Source organism: Thunnus maccoyii, chromosome 9 (assembly GCF_910596095.1).
Source record: "Thunnus maccoyii chromosome 9, fThuMac1.1, whole genome shotgun sequence".
Taxonomy (NCBI): Eukaryota; Metazoa; Chordata; class Actinopteri; order Scombriformes; family Scombridae; genus Thunnus; species Thunnus maccoyii.
Genome location: NC_056541.1, coordinates 17,024,615 through 17,042,310, shown reverse-complemented (window position 1 = coordinate 17,042,310; position 17,696 = coordinate 17,024,615). Strand labels below are relative to the sequence as shown.

Here is a 17,696-nt window from a genome sequence, read left to right as displayed (position 1 = left end):
TGTCACTGAGAAGAGTAGTTATTGAGTAGATATTGTTTTGTCAGGCCACTATTTCCAATAACACTGAACCTGCTTAACGTTGAGTCAGCACGGACGAGAACTCCTATAAGTGCTGTGGATGACATCATAACAGCTCCTGCATTCGCGTATCAATAGACCCATCTAGTTGTGACCATGTGATACAGTTGAAAGCTCCAGAAAAACACAGTAAGTGGACATTGACTTGTGGTCATTCTTTCAAACTGCTATTCTGAAGGTCAAGCTTATTCTTTGTTGCTTTTTTCTATAATTGCTCAGTTTATGTAACAATTTCCAGGAGAGATACAAATTAGTGACAAATTAAAGAAAAGAAACCATCATAAGTGTCTCAATAAAGCAATGAGCCACCAAACGCCTCCAGAAGGGCTTCAATGCTTCATGTCATAAATTCTCTCTGACATAGAAAGTCTGTAACTCTACTGGACTGATGAACACGTCCAAAAAAATATTCACTCATTTGGTGTTTTGATGATGGCTTTAAAGCGTCATGTCTAACATATCAGTCCAAAATCTCCCAAAAGGAGTTCAAGTGGGTTTTGATCTGGTGACAGTGAAGGCTGCTCTGTCATTTTCATCAAACCATTCAAAGACTTTTAGACCCCTCAGGCCCTGAATAGAAACATTTGTTCTGTTGATCATCATTTATTCAGGTTTTTTAAAAAATTTATCACCTGTACACTGCCTTCACTAACAAAACAAATTAATATGACTTAACGTGTCTTTTTTCAGCCTCCATATGGCTTTTAAATGGTTAAGAGGTAAGAATTGGAAATAATGCACTTGTACCATGTCAATGTTGTATTTTATTTCATTTTGTTTGGGGGCTTGTTTGATCATTTGTTTCAGACTTTTAGACTTAATTTATTCTTATTTAGGATTTTTTTAAAAATCATGAAAATAAAACTTAATTGTTCATAATTTTCACTCCTTTGAGGGACTATGATTAGCATCTTATTTGTGTTTTTTTCTCTATTATTCCTCTTACTTAACCAGAGGCATTTTCGGAGCTGTCAATGTCACAAAGGGACTTTGTTTCCTGCAAACAATGATTTTTACCGGATGAGTAAACTTCACCATAACAAACCCTGAAGAATGAGAGTGTGAAGAATACATTACATTAGCACTAAGTATATACCAGTCGCTGACACTCCTTGAAGCCCCTTTGGCAAATCCAGTTTTCCTTCATTCACTAGGTGCATGTACTAGATTTAGATTAGATTAGATTTTATTTCGAACATGTTGCTGTGAATGGGCTGTGAATTATGAGCACGGCATCAGGGATATGCCCCGGTGATATGGCGCTGAATAGCTGCTCACAGCTCATATTTAAAAGAAAAACATCCGCTGCTCTCTGGATTGAAACCCCGGCACAATACGCCACAGCATACTTCAGCGTCAGTGTCGGAGGTGTCGTTGTTGTCAGCCCTTGTTATAGGCCACAATAGGCACCTCCATATCGGTGTTTAGAGAGGCGCTCACATTTATTATGTAACGCTCCAGCCTTTCCATCTGTGGTGAGTTCTGATGTGAGGCAGAAACATTCAAGAGAGAGGGAGAAAGGAGATCCTTTGACGAAATACACAACGGGGAGAGAAGGAAATGTGCTGGCGAGTCACACGACACAGAATCCTCCACATTGTTCTTATGTTCAAGCACAGTGAAAATGCATTAAAAAAGAGGCATTCACAAAATGATTCAGCAGTGGAACAGGGAGAAGAAAGAGAGGCTTTGAAATCTAGAGTCTGTTATAGATTATTGATTTCCTGCCTAAAATTACAGTCAGACAGGTTGTCAGCTGGCCTGCTCTGACTCTGACATCAGATCACTTGTAGGTATCTGTGGTTTTCTGTAAATCCTACAAAACATGCTGTGTCTGTATCTGTCACTCTTCTACTGTTTTTTTTTTTATCTAATAAAGAGTGCTACTTTTCAGTTATTGTGTTTAGTTTTCACAAAAACCTTTAACATATTTTTCCCTCTTGATTTATTTCATTAGTTATTTTAGTCTGATCAGCTGAATCTAATGTCAGATAAGAACGTCGACACTGGATGATTTTGTAAAACCCCAGATTACGTACACTGATAACGTTTTTTTTTACGTCCAGTGGCAAAGTTTCTAAAATTGGATCTTTCTACAATATCTGGGCATGGTAACTACACTACACTCAAGTTTGTGGAAATATTGCAATTATGGCAAATAAATTAAGCTATTGTTAAGGTTAGGCAACTAAAAAACATTGGTTACAGTTATGGAAACATCACGGTTATTAAAAAGGTGAACGTTAACTGCAAGTCTGTGATGGGACGTAAACTTTGGTCTCCTGCATGAAAGTCGAACATGTTACACTCCAATCCATCACTTTTCCTTCCACCTCTTTAGATAAAGGACACATTATTTCTTTCACTGGCGCTGGATGTTGTCATTGGATGTTCAGTAAATCCTACATGAACTAGGAAATGGATGTAATTCCACCAGGCTGGTTGAGCTTCGTATCATTCATATCATATGATGGACCAGTGGCAAAAGAGAAACTGTAAGGGTTTGTTTGGTATCTTTACACAACTTTTCTTCATCATTTAAAATTTCCTAGCAATTGCTTTCTTCTCTTTCACTTTAAAGATGATTTACTGAATTGTTTTGACCAGTTTATTAAGCGGTTATCCATTTCAAGCCATCTTGAATCCTTCCGTTAACAGATGACAGTAACATGGCCTAAAAAGGAATTCAAACGAGCCAAAGGTAGGTGGGATAGCACTAAACATCGCTATCATTACTTTTAAAAGACTTAACAACCTCGTAAAACATCAAGGTTGCAAGACACTATCCTACTCTATTTCTTTCCATCTACATTGTGCTGTTTTTTTGTGACTTCTGTGTTAATATTAAGTTTAGTTTTCCAGTTTTTATGTCTTGCTGTTGTTGCTGGTCTCCCTGTCTGACTACAGCAAATTCACACATATGAATAGCATCTCCAGCCCACAGACACAGGAGCCATCTGGCCTTCTTTGGTTGGTCTGTACTGCCATTTACTACGTGCCTCATCTGTTTTTCACACACATATATATATATATGTAACTGTTAAGAACACAAAGGAAGAAAAGAGAGAGAAGCAGAAAGTTTGGCACACAGTCAAATATGTAAAAACTATACACGAAACTCCTTGATAAAGCCAAGAAGAAGTTGCCCACCAAGCCTGGTAGACAGACATCCAGCCACACAAACGTACAGACAGACAAATGGATAGAGACGGATGAAGACAGAGTGCACCAGCGCTGTGATGTGACCAGCAGAGGTCTGGTAATCCATCTGCTGTCATTTCCACTGCACATGGAAAAAAGCACCTTAGCTCAGGACAGCTGGTTTCAATTATCAGCATTTTAGCATTTTGAGCATTCAGCATATACTTTTAGGTGCAGAAACTTAAGGTGTAATGAGTGAGACTGTAGAAGAGGCACACATCTCTTGATTGCCACACTAACAAACAACACCTTAGGGTAATCTTATAACTAGAAGAAGAGTTGAAAAGGGAATTAAACAAGAGTAGAGAGTTTATAGGCTTTGTAATCAAAGAACCGGGTGGGAATGCTCGTACACCTGCAGCTGTTTGAACTCCCACGGTTCACTTATTTTCATATTGCACAGGCATGAGACTGCAGTAAAATGAGACCAGCACTTTTTAGTAAAGCTTTGTACAGGTCAGTAGTGGGAACAGTCTGTATTTTCGAGAAGAGCTCCGGCAGTAAACAGTCCATAGAGAGAAACAGAGAGAGAGACACATGCGGGTGGCCTGAGAGATCAGTGTCAGCCCGAGGGCATCGTTGGGCACTTCCTCTGCTTTGTGCCCTCCTCATATGTCACTCAGAAATGGGCAGACAGACATAGGGACAGACAGTCATACATGGGAGCAGACAGACAGATGGAAAATGAGTAATAAAGAGGAGAAAAGAGAGAGAGACGAGAGAGAAAACGACAGAGAGCGCAAAAGGCCAGCAGTTTGGCCAGACTACTAGTTCTTTTGGTGTATCGCTGTTAGCCCTGGGGCATTATTTGGCACCCCTGCCCCATCACATCCTCCTCCTCATATGTCACTCTGCCAGGGGGTCCCCAGCCCACCCCTCCAGGGGCCCTGCTGTAACTGTGCTAATGCCAAAAATAACCTCTGCTAATGGAAGGGAGGCAAAGGGGACCGATCAATAGGAGTTATCAATGACATTATTAGCTTCCTGCAAGCTAACTTATTGTTTGTGTCCTGTGTGTCCCGACTGCCCCAAGCTATTTTTGACCACATCACTTGCTCTGTCAACAACAGAGAATACAAAAAAATACTTCCAGATTTATGTTCTGGATCGTTAGGGCAAGAATCAGATTACATTGCAATTTGAGGTCTGGAAAGCTTCCATTAAAGTACTGCAACTTTTCTGATTAATATGCTGTTATTGCGTGTTTTATAAATTCAAATCAGACATGAAGTTTCCTTTATGTTCTCACTTACAATAACAAACTGCGTCTGACAGGACTGATTCCCCCAAAGGCTGGAATAATCTGAGTTTCATTTGTTTACTTGGGTCAAACTCGAGCTCTAAATTATTACTGAATGCCAATTTTAGTCATATTTGCACTTGTAAAAACCTACAAATTCCAGCTCAGTGTGGACAGATTTTCCCTTTGAGAAACAGACCGGGTCAGGCTGAGACTTTCAGAGACAGGTCAAGCTGTAATCTGACCCCGTTTATGAATAGAAGAGAGTCAAAAATAGAGAGATTCATGAAAAATTCATGCAGTAGATAAAGAAGAGAAGAATAAAGCATCAATTAACTGCTGACATTTATACATTCAAGCTTGATAAACACATCTATAAGCAAGTACATAAAAGGCTTGTGGTTTGTGGAAAGTCTGAAAGCTTAACATTACACTGACTTGTGTTTTAAATAAATGTATGCCCTGCTGCGAGCATGTAGTTCGGAGTTTCCCTATCAATTCTCATCAAAATGTTTGAGTATACATTTTTTTTAGGTTTCACAAGTTTCCTGATGTGTAGATAACACATTCCTCCCAAAATATTGCATTTTCTAATTAATTTATGATAATTAAATGTATTAATAAGTTGTCCATTGCAAACTAAAATGTGATTTTTGCTGCTGCAGTTGAGTATTTTAGAGCAGCTTTCCATAAATCCAGAAAGAATTTCTTCCTAGTCAACCGGTAAGTGATGATTCAGAGAAAAAGGGAAATTAAATCTGCTGCGTGACAGCAGGTCACTGGTGCTATAGGACATGGTGCAGATGGTCTTCATAACACTTCATTTTACTGTGATACATCCAGTGAATTTTCCGCACTCAGCATCTTTGAGACACTGATGTCATCTGTGTGTTGAATCACACAAACGTTAAGACTCGGTATCTTTCTGCTTCTATAATGTCCTGTGCAGCGACCTACAAGCAAATGTCTCCCATGACTGTAACCAGTCTCTATGATGACATAAACTCTCAAACAAGCACACACACACATACACACACACACACACACACACGTACACACCTTTCTCTCCGTATGTCACACATTTCACTCTCATCCATCTAGCACCTCATCTGAGCATCATATGAGAAAAATCCCCACAGGACAGCAATAACGTGAGGCTATTTAGCCTCTATAGCCTTTTACTGACACCCATCAGAAACCAAACTATATTTTAAGCCCTCTATAAAAGCAGGGCTCAGAGTGTGCACGCATGCATCACTTGGTCATTTGTTTGCTTGTTCATGTGTAAGACATTGTAGCTTTTTGCACTGCGCAGTGTCTGGGGAAATTACAATATACTGGCTAAGCAGAGCCCTGTGTGAGAGAAATACATTGTGTGCAGCATCCTTGCTACAGCTTGTGGAAATTCACATACCAGCAGGTACTGATACTGATAGGTACTGATTTTAATAGCAGCAGCTGGAGGCAATGCATGAATTTAATTCTTTGTACAGTTATTCTCATATGTTTTAACAACAAACTTCACTTTCTCCAGTTGTTTATCTCCGAGAACCGACAAAACTCTTTGCACACTAGTCTTGCAATAGCAAATATCATACTGTACTGTATGTCCTGCATATAAACACGTACATATTTATGCAAACACACAGATACACACAACCATGCACTTACGTTAAAACAGATGTGTCAGACGTGTGCAAAGCACATGGGAACACAAATACAATCAAAGCAAAGAAGATCAGGTTTTCAGTTTTCCTCCAGGTGCTTCAACACTTTGCACTCTGCTACAGTTTATGAATATCTTTTCCAGCTTACTGTGTGTGCATGTGTGTGTGTGTGTGTGTGTGTGTGTGTGTGTGTGTGTGTGTGTGTGTGTGTGTGTGTGTGTGCGTGTGTGAGGGTATGACTTAAGCCACTTTCAGGGACACAATCCAGACTTAAGACCAGCTGATTGAGGACAGCTTGTGCAACTGGGGACAAGGTTAGGGTTGGGGTAAGTCTCCAGGAAATGAATGTAAGTCTATGTAAATACCCCAAAAGTGAGCTAGGTAAACCTTTGTGTGTGTGTGTGTGTGTGTGTGAGTATGTGTGTGTGTGTCCTCACCACAGTTTGGTAGTATCAGCCTTGACAGAAACTTGCGTGCTCCTCCATCCTCAATGCAGCGCAGCTCCTGATTGTCTGCTTCCTCTCCTAACCACAGCTTGATCCACATGTTCTCACAGGAGCAGTGCAGTGGGTTCCCGGTCAGGATCCTACACACACGTGCACAAAAATTAGCAAGCAATAGCTGAATTGTGACTATGTGGCAACTGTTGAAAAACAGTGTCATTTAAGAAATACTCACTTCCTTGGAAGCAGGGGGAAACAGTGAGCCTGGCACTCCCAGCACCTCTACATCTCACTACATGTAATATCTCATTTGTTTAATCCATGTTTAATCCATGTAAAAATAACAAAATGCTGTTTTACAGGGTGACTTCCTACAGTCATGTCATCACCATTGGTTTACCAGTCAACCAGCAGAGACTTCAGGAAGTCACTGCTCATGGTTAAGAAATAATACCTTCATAAAACAGCAATTTGTCATTTTTACACTTTAATTTTTACACAGATTTAACAAGGTACTTCTGGTAAACAGATTTTCTTACCTTTGGATAGAAACAAGCTAACAGTTTCCCCCTGTTTCCAGTCTTTGTGCTAGGCTAAGCTAACCCGCTGCTGGCTCGAGCTTCACATTCAACAGACAGATAAGAGAGTGGTATTGACTTTCTCATCTAACTCTCAGCGAGAAAGTGAATAAGCAAAGTTCCCTGAATGTCAAACTATCCCTTTAAGATGCAGTTTTTTCAATGTCCACTTGGCATGAAAGGAAGTCTGTACTGCTTTGTATTGAACCACTGGACAAAATGTCCAAATTCTCACAACAGAAACACAGAACGAGCCCATTTTTTCCACATAAAGTTAGTCTCTCAATATATCTAATATCTCTATCTCTTTATTGCTTCATTACATTAATGAGAAACTTACTAAAAGGTATATTTGGGGGCATGTATGACTTTATTGACAGGTCACAGCCTCTAACATTAAACTGTGGAGGTTTATTGCAGTTTGGCCAGCTCATTTCACCTGATCTCAGTCTCCACACTGTTGTCTAAATCGAAATTAAAGCTACTTTTTTGGTTCTGGGAACTTCCAAGATGTCAGGAAGCAATAAACTCACCTCCAAGCTTCAAAATACCCCTTCAGCAATCTATAGGTGACATCACAGATGCTATAGGGACATGTTCATCCATACTATGATTACTAAATCTATGATACTACCTGGGAGGTTAGGAACAAATATACAGACAGACATAAAGATGGACAGACTGATATAGAAAGCTGCGCTGAACTCACAGATAAGAAATGTTGAGGTGTCTGAATATCCTCCAGGACAGCGATGACAGGTTGTTATCTTTCAGATTCCTGGAAATTAAATCGAACATTGGTGCATGAGATTTCATCACAGAATATTGATGTTGATATTACTGCAACCAACGGCACACGTCTGTTACTACGTGCACCAACAAGCTTGTGTTATTATTCTCATTAAAAGTTTTGCCCTCTAATAATCGTGACAGTTAACCTTTACATGGTGCATTTGATCAGTATAATAAGTGTCAAATTTTAATTATGTTGACAAAGTCCCAAGTTTTGACAGTCTATTATGAATCCTGCTTAGTCTGAACCTGAACTGCACATCATTTTCATCCAATTTCTGAGTAATCAGAGGAGTTTGTTCTTCCTGGTTACTCTCTATAGTATCACATAGAGATAGAGTATTACAGTATTACATACTACATTACAAAACACAGTTTGCGTTCATCAATTTAAACAATAAGTAAAGCAATAGATCAATTAAATTAGCATACTAAACTAAAGATTTCAAAAGATAACTCATTGTTAGCTGTATTAACCCTAACTGACTAAAACAAATTACTCAATAAAAGTGATTTTTTTTTTTCTCAAACGTTGGTCAGTAGCTGTCACATCAACAGAAAGCGGAAAATACATTTTATGATAACATGAGAATAGTTTGTACTTACAGGTACTGTAATTTGATATTGTTTTGAAAGGCCAGCTTCGATACATAAGTCAGCCTGCTGTTGGTCACCGTTCTGACACAAAACAAATACAATATCATCGTCAACATCATTATTATAAATAAAACTATCGACAACAACTGCAACATCAACTTTGTCAACAACATGATTGCAGGTCACTGATCAGTTGGCACTCAGTCCATGAAGACTGATAAAACACATTTGATTAAGTGGATATTCACCAACAAAGGGGATTTTTACAACCTGGCTACCCAAATTTACTCATATTTATGCCTTAGTAATGATTTGTAAAGCATAAATAAATTATTTATTCAAATTAAGAAATCTTTATAACAAAGTATGCTTTTTTGAAAAGTGGCACTACACACCTAGGCTGTTCATTTAGGAATCATACAGTAGGGTGCAGATATTATTGATCTACTGTAAATGTAGTATTTGAATGTCAGCATCAGCAGTTATTCAGAAGTCTATGGTGTGTAGTTATAAGTGTAAGAGAAACTAACAGATGTAAGAAGCTTGTTGTTCTTACATCTGTTACCTGCATCTGTCACATGCAAAAACAATTGTCAGTTTATCTGAATATAAATACAACATGTTTTAATGGAAAGCATCTTCAAATTTGTTCTTCCAGGAGTCATGTGCCTTTATAATTTATGTATAACTGTACATCACCTAGCACTGTAAAACTACATTTTCATAGAGTTTACGCTTCATTAGCTGAGGTGAGGCTGTAGGACAATATTATGTAATATGAATTTGGTTTAGTTGTTCTCTGACTGATTGATCTTGCCTGACATGATTTGATGACTAGGCAAAGAATTAGATATAAACCAATTTAAAGATATTGGTATTTCTGTAAAAATATGATAACTTTAAAAGATATGAAGACTTTCAGAGAGTGTAACTGTGTATAAAGTACATCTAAGACACAGGGGTCAGTTGTCCTTGACAGTGGCTCAAACGCAGCACTCATCCTGCCAGCATTAAGAGTTTTGTTCCCACTGGGTCCGACCACAATTAAAAGCACACACACTCGCAGTGCATAAAAGCTTTGTGCTAATCTGTCTACCAAATGGGATATTGGCTGGGACATTAGGTAGTGTCCACTTAACAGATTATTACATTGCAAGAAACTGCTGCTTGGTAGACAGTTCTTTTTTTAAGAAATAAAAAGAGGCACAGATGCACAGTAAAAACACCATCACTGCTTATATCCTGAGACACTGCGATGAACACAGCAGGAATTTAAATTAACAAACATGGACAACACATTGCCTTAAGCAAAGTAGAAAAATTACTAGATAAAGATAAGTAAATCAATATGTTTCATATAGTGGACTATAATGTAATAAATAAGTACTACTGATTATGAAAATGTGGTGAAATTGATCCTCTTTCTGCTTTAAATGCTGCTTATGTATCATGGCCCTATAAAATGTACCATTATATACGGCAAAGGAACATTTTAAAGCAAGACAAATAAAGATAAGTGACAGAATGGCCACAGAATATAAAATATATAACAAAAATGTATGCATAATCATTTATTTTAGCAAATTTGTCCAATAATTCAGAATGTCTGCCCTGAACTGAAGTGTTTGTCTTTGTAATTTGAGCTATAAAAGACTCACAGGTTCCTGAGATTCTTGTAGTAGTGCAGGTCTTTGTCGTTGATGGAGGAGAAGCTACTCTGGTTGGCGATGTAACTGTCAGGAGAAACAAGTGGTGTGTCAGATGGCTCATTTGTTAACTGAGGGACACATAAACAGAAACATTTCCACAAGACAAAGCTACATAATAAGCCCATATAATTACAGCTCCAAATTAAAAAATGAACCCCTGAAGGACTGCGGCTGATATATGGCACACTGGGGGGGGGGAGCTGGTAGTTTTTAGCTCGTGCCTCTTTCACTCTGCAAGGCACTTGACCTGTTAGTGTCTAAGGGCCAACATGATTGTGGTTATAGTGGGCAACTCCCTTTAGTGAATGAGTGTGAACAAGTTCTCTGTGTACTTCTGAAATTTCACCACTCTGGGATCAGATATCTGAGTACATTAAACCTCTGAACTGAGAACGATCACTCCTGTAGAGAGAACAAGCTGCAACAGTCAGTATCCTGCAGAAACCCTCAGTGTTATTGTTGCACAAGGTCCTTAAATATGGTAGATATGGTTCATGTGGTAGACGAACAGCGTCCAACTGAGAAACTGAAACAAAAACTATTCTTATTAGATTCATTGATTTTTGACATCATTATGTGGCTGCTTAGGTCAATGCTTTGATTTCTTTGTTGCTAATTATTTCAAATAAAATGTAACAGTTGTATCTGAGCTCTCTGAAATATCATCTAGTTTCTACATTCATACTGAACACACCTAACCCATAGAGAATATTAAAGGCGTGCCCTAGTGGCCTATAAGGGGTCTAAGATGCTGACTGTGTAATCACAATAACTCCTGTGCAGGAGACTTTTGTTTCACCCCTCCTCTCTCCACTCATTTCCTTTCAGCTCTCTACTTTCTCTACCAAACAAAATAGCAGCAAAATACTTTAGGACAAAGCATATTTGGTGTGTCTTTCAATAAAGAAACTGACAACAGCATGTCATCATCTTGTAGAAACACTGAAAATTGAAACCCCCTCTTTGAAAAGCAGCATCGTCAACACATACTTCCATAAAATAACTTTAATTAGATTGAAAATGTTGGATAATAATGACACAGAACACAAAAGTCAACTCTAACTAAATGTTTTTGGGGTAACAATCTCTTTTGTGATCTACAATAAATGACCAATTACTGTGCTTCTTCACAGTCAGCAGATAAAGTAGCTTAAACGTCTAAAACTGTGTTGCCGTTAAAGTAATTGCTGTACAATAATTGCCATTGCCAAATACTGAGACCATGCACATATATACATCTTTGGTTTTTCATCAGGTTTGATTAGCCCTTTACTGCTGTGTGTGTTTGTCTGAGTGTGTGTGTACAGGGAAGGGTGGAGGTAAGGTTACTACAGCCACAGCTGGGCAAAATATACTATTATTGTGATATAAAAGTAGATTTTTGTTGGTACTAATCACCTATATTGTAGGTTAAATGTATTTTTTAGGTGTCTTAAAGCTGTGATTACGGCACAGTTTAAATATCATCAACATTATCTAAGTTATCAGTCAAATATCATGTTTGATTTTGTCAGTATCCTCCAGTCCTGAAAGCAGTTCTTATCCCAGTAGATGGGAGCTAAATATGATTTGTTTGACTCAGATTTTATACTAAACAGGCTGGCAATTGACACAATGTACAGCTCATATAGGAAATGTGTTACAGCCTTTTAAACGCTGTCATGAATCCACACTGACAGTGAAAGCTCTAAATATTATGTCAGTTTGTGCTGTTTCAGTGTGTCTGAGCGATGTCATAAAATCAGGATACCAATTAACAAAGACCGGGGACATGATAACCCATCTCCCTGGTTTTTTTGTTGTTTTTTTGGCAAGGTCGTTTGGAATTAGACGTGGCATGGTCATCAGTAATTTGTCTGTTTACATTAGCCAAGCACTCAGTGAATGCTTTTCACCAGATTGCTTGCTCATTCAAACAGCTTCCAAGGATTCTCCAAGGCCGCCGATGAAGATTGTTTATCTCTGACAAAAGTGATTATCAACAAGGCCGTTTATCTTTGCCAAGGAAGATATTGCAGCAATTAAATATTTCAATCTCCTGCTTAATTGCTCGCAGACAGAAACGCTTAGACATGTCTCAATTTATTTCTAGGCCGAATGACGGTTTATGAAATGACATATTTCAAATGTACACAATGACAGACAATGAATTGATTTATCACCCAGCAGCTCCCCCAAAAAAGGAGGGTCCTGTTTTCTAATACAAGCAAAATGTTGACTCTGACTAGAAAAAATCTCGCCTTTTTTTTCTTGAAAATTGATTTTTCTCCGCTTCTGTGGTTCATTTAAATACACTCATATAAGCCATCTTGGGAAGTGTCTGTGCTAATATTTGGACAGTGTTGTCTGTGTCCACGTATACGTACACACATGTAGACACACGCGCACACACGCACGCACGCACACACACGCACACGTGCACTCTCCCGCACACAGACTGGGCTTTGTCTATTTGTCAGAATAAAGTCGATCCACCGTTCATTTTAAAGGTGCTGTTGCGGAAAGATTTGCCTCATACAGCGATGAGTCTGTTATGCAATAGGTTATATATGATGTGCCGAATAAATATTTAGGATTTAAATCACTAGTTTAAATGATAAATGTATAAAAATAGTCTTAAATTCTTGCATGAGATTAAAATTCATCCTAAAAATGGTCAAATTGTGGACTGCTTCTCGTTTTTTTCCCTTGTGGACCGAGCTGACAGACTGTCAGCTCCAGATATAATTGGCAGAGGAGGGGTAAAAAAAAATGACATTCTTCTATTTGGGAAGAGTTAGAAAATATAAAAGCAGGCTAAATATGAAGATTTAAGGACCACCAATGCACCCGACATCTTCCATCTGTAGTAAATCTGATGCTGATGAGAGACACTCACATGTCGGTGATGTTCTCCATCTCCGCCTCGCTCTGCAGGACGGGGAAAGCATTGATACCCTTCTCCGGGTCCACGCAGGAGATCCTGGTGCTGCTGCAGGAACAAGTAGACGGGCATGCCTCCGCGGACATCCTAAAGCCTACTGCCATCCCGATTACCAGAACCCACCACCACCACCAGCAGCACCGCCACGACCAAGACCCTCTCCCCGGCGGAGACATAGCCCCGCTCCCGGGTCTCAAGGCGCTCATCTCGGGTGCCAACTTCAGCTAGGGCTCGCTGAACAGCCCCACGGCCCGGCCCAGGTTGGCTGGGATCAGCCCCGGTTCAGCCAATCAAGGAGAGGAGAAATCAAGCAAAAACCGATGCTGAGTTGGATACAGGCGGCGCGTCTAGAGAACCATCGGCTGTATCAACGCTGACAGACAAGAGAGCGACAATGTGTGGGAAAAAAGAAAGAAAAACCAGGAGAGTGTGTCGTCCCTTTACTGCTTGTTTCCTCCAAAATCCCCCGTCAGTCAGTCAGCCAGTCAGCCAGTCAGTCAAAATCACACTGCCACACTGACTGGTGTGTGCCAAGGAGGATCTCTCTCTCTCTCTCTCTCTCTCTCTCTCTCTCTCTCTCTCTCTCTCTCTCTCTCTCTCTCTCTCTCTCTCTCCCTCCCCCTGACACACAATGTATTCAGTGTGTGGATGATTCTCACCAGATATACGGGTGGTTGGGTGGGTGGGTAGGCTACAGAATAAAAGACAGTCAGGACGGGAGAGCCGTTCGGTGCGCACCGCTGTTCCCGCGCGCCTCCCTTTAGCCTAAAACGGAGGGATGAAGGCTGCGACGAGGAGGAGAGGGGAGCAGGGGCACTGTAGCATCAAAGCAGATCATGTATAACGTGACACCTCATTGATCCCCCTGAGGGAAATACTCCTTTGCTCTGCCTGCAGGAAGGTCTGGGGAAAGGGTCAGGTGCAGAGCAAAAGGGCTTCTTGCTCAAGGGCACATCAGCCCAGAATTTTTTTTTTTTTTTTTTTTTTTGGTTAATCAGCGCTCATCTGGTTAATTTTTGGGCGGTCAGGGGTTAACGCTTTCCCCAGAGCACACACAGTCTGTGGCAGGCTTTACCGGCCTTGCCTTGAGTTGTGAACGAGGTGTGAGTGTCCTTGTCTGACAGAGAGAGAGAGAGAGAGAGAGAGAGAGAGAGAGAGAGAGAGAGAGGAGGGGTGGACGAGGTCATTTCATTTATTTGGTTGTTGGCCTCAGATTGTATGCATAAATGAGTTATAAGGGGCTATCAATTTACAGACTCTAATTGTCATAATCATTCCCATCATCACCGTCGACGCCATTATAATCATCATTATCATCTGGTTATTATGTTGGGCGTTTCATAAGCAGACCTGTATACAGTTAATCAGTGGAAAACAAAGCTGCCTGAAGTAGGGCCTGATTTTGAATTTAGGTAGTCACTCAAGTGCCAGATTCCAGCCAGATACTTGGGAATAGGATGGGGGAAAATAATCCAAATACAGAACCTTTGCCATTAACAACACTCTAAAGGTCTTTTTATTAGAGACAGAGCTGATGGGTGGGGTGCTTAAATACCCAAGAGTCAGAACAAGAGGTGGATGCAACATTTGAGAGAGAGTGAGAGACCATGAGAGAAAGAGGGAGCAATCACCAATCATCAAGTCTTTAGCTGGCGTGTACTAGACTAAGCGCCACCTTGTTAAATCATTAGGCCATATTTCATAATCATATGGGGCTCCCAGCCAAACCAGACCTGAATCAATAAGCTGTCATCTTATAGTGGAGGCTACACGGCAGCATGCCTGTCACTCTGCTGCTATAGATCTCCTACTCCTGGATGTATTTCTTACACAAGTGTGAACCTGCACAGAACAGAACTACTTCCCCTTCAATCTTTCACCTTGTATGTGAGAGACAGAGAACGACAGCACATCTGCCTGTGAGCAGCTACAGTACAGCCCGAACACAGCACAACCGTAAGGAGGAGTCCTCTCCTCTCTCTCTTTCTCTCTCTCTCCAATGCCCTGTCCCCATGTGCGGCTCTAATATGACGTTTGTGCTGACGCACAGGCAGTGCTGCTGAATAGAGGAGTGTAATTATGGAGCCCTGTCTGTGTCTGAACAAATCTGGCGGATGCCTGCCTTTAGAAACCAGGGTATACGCATTCTGCACAGAACAGTGTGGGCGTACTAATTAAAACATTGTCTCAAAAACAGAATATTCCAATTAATCTATGTTCCCTTTGAAATTGGACAGAGGTCGCAGCCTGTGTTAAAGGTCTGTGACATTTTAAAGATGTAATCACCACCTTTAACTGTCTGTCAAACCATATACAAAGCATTAGTCAGGATGTGTTTTATCCAACGCTGTGATCATATATATGGCACTCATTAGCTTCTTGTGCCAATAATGCAGCATGTTTAATATACCAGCTGCAATACTAATCACCACTTTACAATGATTCATTCTGTACATGTAACAATGGCTGCTACTGACTATATTTAAATGTTATAAGTGTCTCAACTGACACAATGAACAAAATTGTTTGTTGTTTGTTTTTTTAACTGACTCAGCAACCAAAGTCCCTTATTCATTGCCATGTATATCTGGAGTTAGACCATGTTTTAATGAATGTACAGCAAAGTCGGCATCTGCAAACAAACAGCATTATGCATTCTCCTGGAGTTGTTCCACCGATATGAAACATTACGTTTAAAATGTATATATCTAAATCATCTCTGGCTCACAGAAAATGTACTAACCATGAGTGCTGTGTGTCCTGTAAAAGTCATTTGGTAAAGCTCATGGAGCAGCTTTTTTGCTGGATGTTACACAAAGTTTTATACAACTCAAAGGTGGATTTTCTTCTTTATTTCTTTACATCGCTTTCATTGCTCTGATGGCTGACATGTATTTGTTCTCATGACGTCACTCAGCTCCCTTGGCAACGTGGCATCTTACTGTACAGATCTTTGACTCTGGCTGTGTGGTGACTGATTCTGTTGGTTTGATCACAATCACCTATGTCTATGATCATATTTACCTAATAGGTGATCACAAACATTTGTTGTTTGATTGGTGCATCACATTAGGGCTTCAACTAAAGATGATCCTCAATTAATCTATTAATGGTATAGTTTACTCATTATGTTAGATGCTTCAGAGGTTCCCAAAGCCCAAGGTGAAGTTTGACCAACAGGCCCAAACCCAAAGATTTAGAACCTATAATGATATGAAAGCAGCCATTCTTTCTTTGCAAAATGACATGACTAAATGACATTTATCACAATTACCTGTTGTTACATCACATTTGCCAGTTTTTGGATCACAATTGCTTGTTTTTGCATCACAGTCACCTGTTGGTGCACCACAACTACCTGTTGTTGTGTCACAATTATTTATTGTTGTATTGCAATCACATATTTTTGCATTACAAACACCTGTTGTATCACATTCACCTGTGATATGACTGCAGACTTGGCATCACTTGATCCATGTGACTGCTCTCCAGGCTTGGTGTCACCAGAGTGCATAGAAACTTACAAAAAAGGTTTATTATCTGCTCTAAACAGGACTTAATTGTCAACTTTAAATATTCTTTGATTGTAATCTTTGTTTCTCAGCTGATGTGAATTATTAAACTTTTTATTTCAGTTTTTTTTCTCATGTGTATTTTGTGTATCGTCAGTGTTGTTGTTAAGTGGTGCGTGTGTATGTTTTTAAGTTTTAATGAACTGCCACATGGGTCAAAGACTATTATATCACAATATCCTGTTGTTTCAATCACCTAATATTCTATTATAATTAACTTTTGTTTCATCATAGACACCTATAATATATAACCTAATATGAGGAAACGAGGAAGAAGCCCAAACATTTACAAAATCCTTTTATGATTTATTCATGTGGGCCCCTAAAATTAAATAAAGGAGCTTGTATCCTGCTTTGCCCCAGAGCTATGAGTAGTAGTGAGATGGGGTCATGATTGGGATACCGTAGACACGAGTAGGTGCACATATGCACAGAAAATATCACACCAGCTCATCTAGTGTACTTGGTGTTTTTCTTCCTTTACTGACTTTGAGGGGTTTCTGGCACATGATCTATAGAAAAACAAACCTCAGTCGGATGGAACCATTTCCTTTCTCTGTCCTTGTTTTCTTGAACCTCTTGGCTTCGGTTTGATTAATGGTTTTAACATGTGGATTTGCTACATGAAAGTGATAGTAGCAGATACAAGTCTTAAGTGGGGCACATGAGGCCTTAGTAAAAGGATGAAATATTTTTTTTACATTTAAAAGTGACCTAATGACACTCAGCTTTCTGAAGTGAAAAGAACTCTTGCCGCTCTCCCCAGAGGAAAAGGGTTTTGAAATCCTGCAGAACAAATGCAGGACAGATGGGGGGCCTTTTCCATTTGAAAAGGGGGTAATATTTAAAATGGATGTTTCTTCTCTCAGGATTTCAAGCTTTTATAGACAAGCAAG

General features: G+C 39.7%; 1 protein-coding gene across 1 annotated transcript in view; it reads right to left on the bottom strand.

The window, feature by feature from the left end:
- The window catches only part of ntrk2a (neurotrophic tyrosine kinase, receptor, type 2a), an 85,133-nt gene extending 71,400 nt beyond the window's left edge, over positions 1–13,733 (bottom strand). Inside the window, exons 1-5 of the mRNA XM_042420057.1 lie at positions 13,184–13,733; positions 10,255–10,329; positions 8,606–8,677; positions 7,917–7,985; positions 6,624–6,772 (exon numbers count right to left, since the gene is read on the bottom strand). Of these exons, the coding sequence (XP_042275991.1) occupies positions 6,624–6,772; positions 7,917–7,985; positions 8,606–8,677; positions 10,255–10,329; positions 13,184–13,434 (616 nt within the window). The 5' untranslated portion in view covers positions 13,435–13,733. The remainder of the gene's footprint in view (positions 1–6,623; positions 6,773–7,916; positions 7,986–8,605; positions 8,678–10,254; positions 10,330–13,183) is intronic.
- Positions 13,734–17,696: the final 3,963 nt, after the last annotated feature.